Here is a 14,751-nt window from a genome sequence, read left to right as displayed (position 1 = left end):
TTTTTTTTTTTTTACAAGGGTAACAGCACACAATTTTTTTCATTTAGTATGCATATGTGCAATACCTCTTGGCATTATGGGGAAAAAACAGAAATCATGCACCGCAAACATAATAACAAACCAATAAAAGTTACTAATGAACAATGTTTGATAATTTAATTTCCAAATGTATTGGTATAATGTAGGCCAAAGGCAAAAAATGTTTTCCTTTTTTCAAACTTTTTTTTAACTAAGTCAATACGCTGAGACAAAATGCTATGTTGTTGACATTAAGGCTAGGTTCACACCGCAGGCAAATGCGACGCAGATCGGATTTTTTTGCCCATATGCGACCTGTATCTGATTTTTTTATGACCGTCCGAACGGCTCAATTCCGATTTTTTCAAATGCAACCTGGGTCGCTTTCATATGTGGTCCTAGATCGAATACGTATACGATCTTTTCCAATGCGTTCGCGGTCTGAACGGCCAGGTCGCATATATCCGACATTGACGTCGTCCGGAGCCCAAAATGTGCTCCGCGCAGGCGGATTTACAGAGCTGGCAACAGGGGATCGAATCTGCAAAGTTGTTTTGAGAAACAATATAGACTTTATATTTGACTTTAATATACTTGAATATCACTTGAAAATGAAGCATTATACGTCATCGTTAGTGATGTCTCCATGAAATGAGATATTAAAGCCTCGCCTCATAATTTCCCCTAAATACTGTATTTATTTCTACCTACGACCTAACCGCTTGACTGTATAAATGCCCCGACACGCTGGACCACGTTTACTTCCGCAAACACAACGTCGGGTGTGACGTCGTGTCTTCTTCTGCCGCATGCGGGCCACTTTGTTGACGCATGTGTTCATACAGCAGACAAGACCGAGGTCGCATTGATTATATAATATGAACGCTTACACAAAAAAAAATTGATTTTTTCAAAAAATCCGAATTGAGCATCAAGACCTGCGATGTGAACCTAACCTAAGACTACAAGTATGTTCAAACGTATTTGCTGGCATCTACGCGGGTCCAAAGTACAAAAAAGCTTGCTGTTGATGAGAATAGCTGTTAGCCTTGCTAGTAGCTTTGCCTATTCCGATCGCTGGTAGTCTTTACATTTTCCCACCAGCGATACTATGGGACTGGCGGCGAGGAACGAGGGTAACGGCACCATGCGAATCTCCATCCTCATCATCAAAGTGTTATGTAGAATAATAACGCACAGACAGCAAGTGTTTGCTAAAAAGAACTTTATTCATCATAGACGTTAGCATACAGTATATAGATAAACAAAGATGCGTTTTTTGTATTACATTATAAAGAATGGTGCGTCTTGGCACGGTAGTTGGGAGTCACTGCTCTACTGAGTGACATTGTTGTGATATAAAGTCATCATTGCTAAAACAGCAAATCTAATGGAGGACGAAGACCTGCACAGTACTGTACATCCACACAATTCATACTCTCTTCCTACATTTTCAGTAGTTTGACAATTATCAGTCAGCGTTGCCATCCCATTAAACCTCGGCTCACTCTTCCGTCACCACGCTCACATCAGGTTCCTCATTAAGACAAACCTCCCTGCCTCGCCTGCGACGCTCACTCCCTTTGAGCGACTTCACATCTCATTAGTCGGCCTTTTTCGGCGCAAATGTTCCCGTAAAATGCAGCTTTTCTAATTAACACAAAGCCAAAGCGCATCCATACATCTCATTATTTCGGGAGAAATTGCCTGACTCGGAGAGGCCAAAAGGGTCGTCACTTCACCGCCTACGAGGATTTATGTTTCCTTCTCAACTATCACTTTGTAATGACGTCTGTAAACATCAGTTTATTGGTCTGCGGCTGTGTTAGTTAATCCACTAATGCTAATATACACAAGAACAAGTAGAGTGGAACCTTAAAAAAGACATGCACATTTTTTTTCCACAATTTAAGAGAGTTCTCATGTGTCTTTAATAACAGGTCTCTCCTGTTCTTCTGTCAAAACACAGTATAGTACCATGACTTAAGAGTGCCGTGACTTTTACATTTTTTACTTTGACTTGTGAGCAAAAATTTGAGACTTAAGTGCTACAGGGTGACAGAAAACTCAATTAACACAAAAAACAGCAGTTTGGCAGCTAGCGAGCGAGCTAAAAGAGCGTGTTGATTGCCTGTCCCTGGTGAAGATGACTGTCAAACTAAACATATTGTATTGTATTGTATTGTATTGAAAAAAAAGAGAGAATTGACGGTTATTTATTTAAAACAACCACATCACTTGGCCTTAGCAAATCATTTAAACTGCTAAGATTTCTTTAGAGCCATGATTAAGGTTCCCAACTCTTGCTTGCCCACATGTAATATTGCTTGTAATAAAAAAGCCACTAAGGTACCGACACACTGTCTCCAAGTATGGTACAGGGTGTAGTTTCAGGGATGTTGCTCTGCTGTTTTTAATTGAGCTTGTGTATTGTGTGTGCGTGCGTGTGTGTGTCTGTGCCCCACCTGCTCCAAGTGCCCTGTCATAATCACACCCTTAATGCATTTCAGTACACTACCCTTCCTCTGTCATGCCATCCATCTGCCTAATGGTCCAACAGGGAGCGGCAGGCCAGTTAGTATTTGAACATACAGAATGCTTTTTTTTTTTTTTTTTTTTGGTGGTGGTGGTGGGGGGGTGGGATTTAATCCTTAAAGCCTAGATAGACCAATCCGACGTTGGCCAACTGTGACAGACGCTTACACCCTGTGGCGTCCGTCCGGTTGTCGGCACGTCCTGCGAATACACCGCAACGACAGACAGCAACGCTGACCATTAATGTACCTTCTGCGCATAGGAGAGATGTAATACCCCTCCATACCATCGGCGGCGGTAGTCACTATTCCAAATGGTTGGAAAAAAGACAACTTTTCGAAAGCTAATGGCCGGGGGCGGATTATTAAAACATTAATGCATTCAGCTATATTCTTCGCTCAACAATGAACTCCCACGCGAAGTAAACCCTCACGTTCTTGACACGGTATTGTCAATGATTAAATTGTCAACCCTCGTTCTTGTACTTGTCAGAAGATTAAGGCAGCAAAGGCGTGCTCACTGTTTATCCTCATTTGTCACTTCCCGCTCGTGCTCCGAGCGCTGATTTGCTAATTAACAGCCAATCAGAGTGACTAAATGTCACGACTGGCGACGCCGATTCAACATGCTGAAACGCCCACCAGACGCTTCCTGGCGAGGTCCGATGTTATGAGAGTGTTCGCTACATCGATCAGACGACGCAATCAGATGCCACGATGCTTCATGACCTCCGACGTTGAATTGGTGTATTTAGGCCTTTTCATACGGCTTGGGTCAAATTTGACCCATTTTGACATTTTACCAGCAACTACAATTACTAAAATAATAAGAATAAAATGTCATTGTTTCACCCTGACATCGGGTGATAGGAGGCGAGCCACGATGCTTCATGACCTCCGACGTTGAATTGGTGTATTTAGGCCTTTTCATACGGCTTGGGTCAAATTTGACCCATTTTGACATTTTACCAGCAACTACAATTACTAAAATAATAAGAATAAAATGTCATTGTTTCACCCTGACATCGGGTGATAGGAGGCGAGCCAGCCTGCGAATAGGGAAAATCAACATATAATTGACACCCATTGAAATGCATTGGTAGCCAAGTACTTGGTATCATAAGTACCTGCAAAAAAATGCTTTCCCTTTTCTCTGAAACAATGATGAAAGATTAATCATCCATTTATTAATGTTAGACTGGCTTCTGCATTTTGAAAAGATCAGCATTTTATAATTGGATGGAAAGTGAACAATATGTGATATCTTGCCTTACACGTTAGGGTTATTTATTTATTTTTTTTAACCTGTTAATGAAGTCATTTTGATTCCACATTCAGTGTTGGCCCATTTTGAAAATAAATTGTTTTTAGACTCCTGCCCTCCTGCCCTCCTTGCTTTCCTACGCTTGGGTCCTCCAGCTTTTTGCCACCATCACCATCAAAACCCGCAACTGTGACAATCTTTCGGACTATCCCATGGTCTCTGCCCCCTTCGGCACTGTTCGTTCTTGTTTTGTGTGTGATGTTTGCACTATATGGCCTGCCTTGTGGGTCAGTGCCAACCCACTGTTGAAGTGTGTCGGCCATTAGGCACAGGCTGTAACAGAATCCCTCTGGAAGCCGTGCTCATGACCACTAATGAGGGACATGATGGATGGGCGTGTGAAGAACAGTTGGAAAAACAAAATAGATGCGTAAAGTACCTGAAATTCTTTGTTGTCTTGTCATTAGGTTCTCACAAAACTTTGGTTTTAAGGTAATATTATTGTTTTCACAGGTATTTAGAAATCAACCAAAACATATTTTTTTCAAGAATATGTTCGCAGCAGGCCCACTAGTAGTGAATATTGCCTTTGTGGAATATGAGTTAAGCAGCAAAATCCACCTGTTTTTAGCCATCTCAGGGGGCGGCCATTTTGTCATTTCTGTCAACTGAAAATGACATCACAACTACTCAGGGCTCAGGTTACGACCAATCACGGCTGAGAAAACAGGTCAGCCCCCAGAGATGGCTAAAAAGGGGTGGATTAACTCTTATTCCACAAACGCAATATTTATCAGAATGCATTGTTTCAACTAGTGGGCTTGCATAGAACATATTCTTGAAAAAAAAAATAGGTTTAGGTTGACATTTTTCTTTAAAGTGGCAAACAAAACAGAACACAAGACCATTTTCATTCAGCAAACTTACTGAACAGCATGCGACGTCGACCACCGAACACCAAAACACTTTGATTGATATTGACGCTGTCCATTCCCTTATGTCCGCGCTGAATTATTCAGTGTTATGCACTTGCATTGTTGACAGGCACTTCCAGTGTGAGCTAGTTGAGTGGGGATCCCTGACTCCGGAAATCTGTGTGATTACACCATGATGACAGTGACGGCATTATGGGTTGCTGATTTAAATTACCTCCTTCAAGTGCCGCTGCACTCAGGTGACTTGTTCAATTGATGGATTTGATTCCACACTTTATTCATTGGTGTTCATTACTCAAAAAACGACTTAACGCATTCCCCCCAAACTTTGTGGAGGGTTTGGACAGGGAATAAAACATTACCGGTACATTTCGATCCAAGATTTTTACAATTTGGCCTTGCCGGCAGTTGGGTTTGGAGTAAGTGTTGCTGTCAGGAGACTAATAGAAAGTGTACAGTAGGCTCTCATGAGGGATATGGACCAGGCCCACCAGCGAATCGTGAAAATCTGTTTATAATGGACGCCCATTGAAATGCATTAGGGGGGAAAAAAAATAAAACCAAAAAATAAAATGTTATATATACTGTATAGATAGATAGATAGATAGATAGATAGATAGATAGATGGATAGATAGATAGATAGATAGATAGATAGATAGATAGAGAGATAGATAGATAGATAGATAGAGAGATAGATAGATAGATAGATAGATAGATAGATTATTATTGTAACAGTGTGGTACTTCAAGTGATTCGTTTGAATTATATAAAAGCCTAACTGATGGAAAAAAGGCTGAGAGCCTTACTGAGCTCCATAATGACTTCTCCTCACTTCATAGAACATTTAGTCTTTGGCCTGGCTCACCTTGTCTTACCCTGGCTTTTTGTATACACACCACGCACTCGCACACACGCACACTCACCCCTACACACACTATCTCTCACTCTTACACTGACGGGGGATGGCAGGTCGGGAGGCAATAACGGCTTTTAACATACTGCTCCTCCTCACCCCACCTCACCTTGTAGACTCCCTTGAGTCTCACCTCATCTCATGGTCCTGAGCCTCCCAGCATCCCACCACCCCCTTCCCGCAGCTCTGTCCCTCGCCATTGCACGCCCCCCTTCTGTCTCTCGCTCCTGACTCAACCTGGCTCCCAGCTAATAGTCCCTGACTCATGTTGTTCACAGAGCTGTCTGTGCGTCAAGGGCAGACAGAAACGAGAGAGGCAGGATGAGACGAGGGTCGAAAAAGGGCTGTGACACACGGGGACGAGGCAGCGCAAATGGAAGGGAGCTATTTTGACATTTCACAACGATTAGGACATAGAGCGATAGGTGGGGAGAGGGAAGCGAGCAATAACGAGGGGAAAGCTGAAAGTAGAAACCACAATTGGTTGCGATCACCAGAGGAACAGCGGGCGAGCGATAAGATATCTGAGCCATCGGCAGTCATTTAAAACCTTCCGTGGACTAAAAGCCGTGTGTGTGTGGGTGTGTATCTTTACTAATTAAGTTATTTCGGGCATTAGCTGATGTGAAAGCTGCGGTGAATTGCTGCTACATTTGTTGGATCGAAGACCTTGAGGAAAAACAATTGATGCTGACTTTGGCTTGCACTAAAGCACAAAAAAAGTCTCAAAGGTTTGTTCAGGTACACTGAATGGTGACCAAATGAGACTGCTCTTTTGTCAAAAATTGAAATATGAATTATGGAATCGCCAGTCTCGGAGGATGTTCTTTCAGTTGTTTAATTTCGGAGAAAAAATAAAGTAGATCACAGATACGTTATTTCAAATGGCAACAGACAGTATATGTTCTGCCAAAAAATATATTAAACATAGTTTTTGTTTTGTTTTGCTTTTTGTCCGTTTCTCTGTGTGGCCTGCTACCGGTTGGGGTCAGTAGCATGTTTCTCTGTGTGTCAGAAGATTGCTCCCCTGCCTGGGGGCTAAAACTGCTTACGTGACTTTTTATGTTTTTTCTATTGTGTGACACATTACTATTGTCTATTTATAGTCACCTCACTGTCACCCCCCTGAAGATGGAGTGTGCACTATTTTGCTGTGGTTCTATAAAAGGATGCCAGGCAAATTGATTATTTTGCCCATTTTAGCCTTATCGGACAACCTTTTACTGCAAGTGTGCAACTTGTTATCTGTACGCTATTAATTAGCTGTAGTGCTAACATCCTTGCCTTTCCCCCCCCCCCCCCCCCCTGTTTGCAGCTTGTCTGTTGCAATCCGAGCTGGTCAACTACGAGCGAGTGAAGGAGTACTGTCTGAAGGTGCTGAGTCATCAGAGGGACCACTTCAAGGCCATGTACCGCGCCGGCATTGCCTTCTACCACCTGGGCGACTACGAATGTGCCCTACGCTACCTGCGAGATGCCAAGAACCGCGAGCCTGCAGGTGAGTGTGCATGACATCAGACCTATCGCATCACTACTTTTTAAAGCTGATTTCATTGTTTGTGTGCTATCCAAATTGCTTGCTGTTTTTGGAGATTTTTTAGATTTTGAGAATTTTCCAAAAAGTACCCTGATTAAGGTCTTTATTTTCATTTCCCAGCAGCCAAAAGGTTGAAATTGTAGTCAAAGTTTATAAAAAAATAAGTGATTAGTTTATTCTGGTAACTACTTTATTCTCTATCCGACTTTTTAAATTGAAAAAAAATTGAATTAAATGAATAATGAAAACATGATTAAAACATTGAATTGTATATTTTGTTGTTGTTTTTTTGCTTACAGATTTAATTCATAGTTAATTTATTGTAGGGACTGCATTACAAAGTTACATACACAACAATACAGGGAAAATAACTTCAGCCTTTGTCCTTATGTAGGCTGGTCGAAGTTGCTGGACGGAAACGCTAACGGAAACCCGTATAAAATGATAGTCGAACCGGCTTATAAGCGATTACTGTTTGTTGCATCTGAACAAAAAGACGGATGGACGGATGGCGAAAGGGTACAGGCGCAAGGTGATATACGAACCGCACATTTTTTGTAAAATGTCCAGCTTCATAAGTAAGGACTCTTGCGCAATTCGGGAACCTGGCTGCCTAAAACTAACCTGGAGTTCTTCGCCTCTAACGTCACTTCACAAATGATTTATATAAATGGATATAGCAACTACAAATCAAACAGAAGACGATCGGCAGTGCAACCCTTAACTCATAGCAGATGCGAATGTCGTCATGGAATCCGGAAAATGATTTGAATTCAAAGTTAATAACCAGTTATGGGTTATTTTTCTTTAACGAGTCTTTTCCTACTTTGAATGTAATGCTTTCATACACTGCAACAAGTAATGTCACAATCACGAGGGCGTAAACGCTCCTCTGTTTATATGCTAGCACGGCGAGGCACCTCCCACCACTTGAGAGTGAAGAGTCGTGTTTTGATGGAATTTTTTTTCATTGTAATGCCTTTTATGTTATCACTTATTGTAAATAATGTAATGTTTTCATCATTCCTTGAAGTCGTCATTTCATGATGACACGTCACACCCGTCAGTGACGGGCAGTCTGCTTATGTGGCAGATTTCCAACACCACAAATTTACACTTTATGTTGTTTTAAGTGGGACGCAAATGAAATGAATTACGATCACTGTTCATCTTGCAGATGAAAGGATGATTGTTTGTTATTGTCCCTCCAGCCCGGCTCATAATGCACGCATGCAGCACATGTTTGGAATAACTAATAATAAGTAAATATTGGACAGTATGTATAAAGTGTTGATGTGTTCCATATGTATTACGTTGAATGCAAGGAAAAAAAAAACAGTGTTGAACCATCAAATCCTTTTTATTTTCTTTATGTGGACAAATGCATTTGAGATATAATATCCATAATAAAATATCAATCAACTCTCTTGTCGCGGGCCACGCAAAAAGGCAAATAATCTTGTGACACAAAATCCTTCAAACAAATTTCCCATTGCAGTAATTTGACCTCATTAATGATGATAACACAAGTTGCAACAATAAAACAAGCAAACCATGGCAGATGGTGCCTCAGGAAATGAACTGTAAATTTGATGGGATCTTCAAAGTTGTTTTGGGGTTGAGGCCAAATCACCATTTTTGCCCAGTTTCATCTGTTGAGATGTCAGGATTCCGCTCACTGGCGTCCTTCCCTCCCAGATACCAACGTGCTGCGCTACATCCAGCTGACGGAGATGAAGATGAGCAAGAGCGGCCAGCGGGAACGAGAGCTCAGCAAAGAGACGCAAGGCTGACCTGACCCTCCCCGTTTGGAATCCTGCAGCCCACGACCAGGCCCGCCCCCCGATCCCCACCTCCTCCACCCCATCCCACCCAAGCCCAACCATCCTAAATCCTCTCCATACTCTTACAGACCCTCCACAGCCCGGATGCGGTTGTTCTGAACTTCCTGTTTTATCAACTCCTTCATGCCTGTTTGTCCCTCAGGTGCTGTGGCTCTTTTTTCCTTGACAAGAAAAACAAAAACAAAGAAAACTGCTGTATTATAGTCCTCTCCCCAAAAGAAACTAGTGAATAATGGACATTTGCGTGATTTGGTCGTTGTTTTAAAAAAGCGTTTTGTTTCCTCTGCCTTCTCTCTTTGGAGAGAATATCTGGGTCGTGTGTGCGTGGAGGCCTTTTGGTGAGTCACGATTGGGTCTTTGAGAGGGGCGTGCGACATATCAAGACCATCGTCCGATTTGATTGTAAATGCGACCCAACGGGAGGGCTCTCTCAGGCCCTTTAACCACAGTTTCTTGGAGTTTTTTTCAATTAAGGGCTAATTTGAGTGTTTGTAATCTGTTTTTAATGTCCATCTAAACCAGGTGTGGGCAAAGTGTTTTGATCTGGCCTACAGAGAATTGAGATTTTGCATTCATTTAGCTGTTTTAATCCATAAGTGGTTCATTAAAATGCATCTATTAATATTTGATTTATTTTTCTATTTATTTTAGGGCCCGACCGATTAATCAGCCGATATTGGCTATTTTAAAATTGGAAAACATCAGCAAAAAATTGGTCAATTTTTTTCATGTTTTTTAAAATGTTAACACAGTACAAAAATAATTAATGACAGTCAAACATTTGCCCCCCCCAAAATCATTGCCAAAAAACTGTCCCATTTATGACAATTTTTTCTTTGTTGTATAGTTAAACAAATAAAAAAGGACAAAGTAATGTAAAACAGTCAAATGTCGTGCCTGTAATTCATATATTAATTGTTGTCAGTGTTAAAGACCAAACAACATGTTATTTATCCATTACATTTCTTAAAATAAATCATCTGTTTAATCGGTTATCGGAATTTTATTCTGCCAAATATAGAAATCGGCATCGTCTTCAAAAAAATCCATATCGGTCAGGCCCCAATTAATTTATCTAATTTCATTATTGGTTTATTGATTAATTGTAAATAATAATACTGTGTGCAAATATTAGTCAAACAATTTCACATCCAGTGGCGTGCAAAGCAGAGGCAAGCACTTGAGTATGATGGCCCCTAAAAAGTAATGGTTGACCACAGTGGGGCAATCCCCTTTCCCGCCACTGTTCCCATCTACGTTTAACGTTGAAAAATTTATCGCACTAGATAATTGGTAAATTAATTGTTGAAATTAATTTGTTTTTTGAGCAGGAACTTTTGCCCACCCCAAATGAAAAGAGTGCAGTTGTCCGTAGCCTCATTATCGCGATCAGGTTTGCTTTTTTCCTGTCTTCAACTTGTTGTCAAAAAGCCTCCCCAAAGCCTGACCCCAAACCCCTTCAGCCACAGGGTCGTTGTTGTGACTGTCCAAGCCCCTCTCAATTCTACACTTTGCATCATCCCAAACACACACATGCACAGTTCAGTTCAGTCGAGCATCCACGACGGCTGAAGTCGAAATATGTCTTTTACGTGAAACCTGTCATTGGCACAAAAAAGGACTGCTGTACTGTGGTTAAAAAATATCAATGATGTCATCGATGAACCAACTTCAACCCAACTTTCATCTCACTATAGTTGACTACAAAAAAATCTTAAGTGTTCGACCTAACACACAGACCGATTTTTAACATCTGGTGTGTGTTTACTGCTTTTATAGTGTGTGGTCGGGGTTGTACAAAGTAGTCGACTTTAACACAATGACGTTTAGAGCTTGACGTCGACTAGTTGCTAATCATATAGTTGAAGAGCAGGGAATTCTTCCACCGCACACAAAGAGGTTCCGTAATTAATTATTTGCAAACATCGCACAATCCCACCATGCAGAACCCGCTGCTGTGGGGGTCCAAGAGAGAGGACAGGTTGTCCCGTTTTGGTCAAGTTGTGCAAGCGTTACCTGACTGCCTAAAGCACACCGAGTGAGAGGATTTTTTTCCCCCTGGCCTTTCCTAAGTCCACGTTAATTAATGTCTTCTAATATGTATGTCTGTGTAAATTTGATGTATAAACTGTCCATTGTTGATGAATATAGATAATTGCAAAGCATTCCCTCTTCCTGTGATTTTTTCCCCCCATTATAACACTACAAAAAAAGCGACTAGTCGGCGTCGACTCCACTTTCGACGCATTACGTCGACTTAAGTTGTGCTCTCTCTAGCATGTGGTGTACTTGATGGCGACCAACATAACACACATTGAGATATCCCACCGAAAATCGTTTTGACAGCGCAGATTCATCAAGATTTGTTATCGTAAGCATTGTTTATGGTTGTCGGCCCTGACCGAGGAAAAAAATCACTCTTAACACAACTTACATACTATTTGGTAAAAGACACAGTAGTCCGACGGTTCCAAAAGAAAAACACACGTGTCAACAATGTCGTAAAAAAAAAAGGTTTTCACCCTCTCCGTGCGTTTTCCTATGTAAATGATTGGGATGTGTGTACCCACTTAGGACATTACACAACTTGTTGTTCCAGTGTACTTGTACTTGAATCTTAGGGGAATTTAATTACAGGTTGGCGTTTGTTCATGTAATGGCCTCTTAAAGAATATTTACAGTTAAAGCAGGACATACAGTGAGGGCGTTACAGTATAGTAAGGGAACTCAATACTAACAATTAAAAAAAATGCTTATCTTTTGTATAAACAGGAAGAGATTTATTTTTAAAATTAAGTGACTGCAAACCGGCTGCAGTATATTCTCCAATATGTGAACGATTCTCAAGTAAAGAAAATATTGTATACTGTTAAATTAAAAATGTATAACAGCTTAAAATCTTTTCTTTTTAAGAAATTGCAGCATCAAACGTGTTCTTTCTTCTTTTTAGGAAATGAATGATGCAGGCAAGCGCAACAGTAACAGTTTGAACAGCGTGACCAACGGAATGGGAGAGGCTTCCAAAAGCCGTGCGACTGTACTACCAGAAGCATATGGCTAGCCAAAGCTGAGCTGCACTGAATTTGTTTACAAAGTGGACATCTACATAATCTGTTTGTCCGCAAAAATATGAATACTACACAGTGGTACCATGAAATTTGAATTTACAGAGGTGGGCATTCCGTCCGACCAATGGACCGGTCTGTATATGTATAATATGTATAATGACAGACGCCATTCTTGCTAACGTTAGATGATAGACAGACAAAAAATAAATAATAAAGACGGACTAAGCATGGATGTAAGTGGATTATCGTCCGTCTGTGTAATCATAACTAACCTGATCAAGATTGAACGTACCTCACGGTCCATTATTGACGGACGCCCTTTTTGCTGAAGAGAGACGGAAACGCAACCCAGATTGCACTGACAATCATCAATCATCAGTTCCTCATGATGACTATAGTTGCTTTGAATACAAATACATTTTTACAAAGAATTTCTTGTAAGTTAAGTTTTACATTCCTATTTTTATTTTTGGAAAGAGTGGGCTTAGGAGGTTGTAAAATGGTATTTTGCCGCCATCCACACTCCATTTCAGAAGGTGGCAGTAATGCACCAAATGTTGTTTTGCCGACCACTAAAAGATATATGTCCTCATCAGAAGTAGAAGAAACTGAAGACCACCAGGATTGTACATTTGGCAACCATGTGACATAGGATTCTGGTTAAGGTAAGCAAAACTTTAAAATAAAACTTGTGTGTAAGCGGCAAGCCCACACATGATGTACATAGTGCACTCCATTTACCATTTTAATCAAATCGGTTCAGATAATGGATGGATAGATGGATGGATTTTTCATCTGTTGGACCTTTTTTTTCTGGATCGGCAACAGACTAACAGGCGGACCTTTGATTTTCAATGACAGAAGCGCGGTTCAAATAACATGACAGACTGACTGACAGACGATTATAGTTTGGTTACGCTTGAAAAATAAAAGGCAAATTGATGGATGATGGACGAGTACCCTGGCTGCTGACAGATGACGAATGACGGACATGCAAACTTGAGTAAAATGCCCACCTCTGCGAGTTTAATTTGTTCCATGACTAGGCTTGTAACTCAAAACGCACTGTATCTCAAATCAGCTTTTCCCATTGAAATGAATTCATCCGTTTCAGTCTTTTGCGTTTGTGTTTTTTAATGAGGAAAGGTAGCACACTATTATGTGCTTTAAATAAACATAGAGTAATAAAATGTTAAATAGAAGAATTAAAAGTTTGTGCATCATGATTCAAGGCGGCAATTTGATTCAATGTGCTGCTCCTTTTGGTATGTGCGCCTTAACCACCGAGAGGCAGTATAGTACTCATGTAGTCATGTAGACACAAACAAGTGACTCAGAAAAATCCTGTAATAGAGCTCATTTTCTATGGACGATAAAGATAATATACCTGTGACTATTGTTATACTATCTGTCTACTTTTGTGGCCATTTGTGTTCAAATCGTCTTTGCTTCTAAAACTGCAACTATCGATGCTAACTGTTAGTGTGTCAATGGCGTTTTCCATTATATGTTAGCATTGACCTAAACGGACTGTCCTAAGGCAAAGCTATGTGGTTGTTTCACAGTGTGTACTTCTCTTTGTTTTATGTTTAGTTTGACAGTAAACTTCAACTGGTAGTGGCATTAAACAGCTCGAAGCCTATTTTTGATGAATTGCTCACTGCTCGCCAAACTGCTGCATATTGTGAAGCGACTTTTGTCGCGTGCATGTGCCACTATACAGGGCTCGTATCTCAAGTTTGTGCTCACAATTCAAGGAAAAAAAATCTGCAGAACAACCTAAGTTAATTGGCTCACATGAATCTCAAGGGACCACTGTAAATGTTGCGTGACACCCCAAGTCACAACCGAATTAGCGTCAAACTGCTAATGTGGTAGTATGAGGTGTACGAAGGCAGGATCAACTTATGCTGCGCTCGCCTTCCAGATCTAATACATTTTTGGGTGTTTCTTCCCAAACCTCAAATCTTAGGGGGGAAATCTGCGGCACTTGCAATAATGGTTGCGCACCAGTCCATCTTAGCTTGACTTGGGGACATAAACTTTGTTAGGATTTCAGTCAGTGTAAGCTTGTACACCGGACCTTTGGACTTCCGCCACAGTCTGTTCTATTTTTGCTTTGTTTGGGTTTAAAATAAATGTTCCTCTTAAGGATAAATGGAGATAGATATCAGACTTTTTTTGGTATGATAAAATTTGGCATACAGGTTATGTTTTAATTCACAATTACAACTGAGTAAATTTTAAACGGAAAATGGAAATCATATTTATTGTCATTGCACATGTACAGAGCAACGAAACAAACAGATGACTCCCATTCACTTCAACTGTTGCATCCTTGCTGATGCAATCATTGCTTTTTTATTAACTCACTTGTTATCACACATTATCACTCTTTTGCCGACAAATTAATTCCCAATCAGAAAAATCCTTCCCAATGTGACATCTCCACTGTTTCATCCATCGTGCCCTTTCGAAAGGTTAGAAACCCGACCGCGTTGAACAGCACCATCGCAACCAGCGAAACGTACGTAGGAGTGAAAATGGGTGCTTCCAGAGATCCAAAACAAGCAATGGAAGAGTTTATTTCTGTTAATAGACACCTAAGTGTGTCACCGTGTCACACAATGCTACCAG

The 14,751-nt window shown here is 40.8% G+C and overlaps 1 protein-coding gene across 1 annotated transcript in view; it reads left to right on the top strand.

The window, feature by feature from the left end:
* Positions 1 to 13,756, top strand: part of ttc9b (tetratricopeptide repeat domain 9B) — a 29,955-nt gene extending 16,199 nt beyond the window's left edge. The window contains exons 2-3 of the mRNA XM_086036631.1: positions 6,981 to 7,163; positions 8,901 to 13,756. Of these exons, the coding sequence (XP_085892757.1) occupies positions 6,981 to 7,163; positions 8,901 to 8,995 (278 nt within the window). The 3' untranslated portion in view covers positions 8,996 to 13,756. The remainder of the gene's footprint in view (positions 1 to 6,980; positions 7,164 to 8,900) is intronic.
* The last annotated feature ends 995 nt before the right edge of the window (positions 13,757 to 14,751 follow it).

Source organism: Filicampus tigris, chromosome 7 (genome assembly GCF_054856515.1).
Source record: "Filicampus tigris isolate MCC_2025a chromosome 7, RoL_Ftig_1.0, whole genome shotgun sequence".
Classification (NCBI taxonomy): Eukaryota; Metazoa; Chordata; class Actinopteri; order Syngnathiformes; family Syngnathidae; genus Filicampus; species Filicampus tigris.
This window is presented reverse-complemented; position numbering and strand designations above follow the sequence as displayed.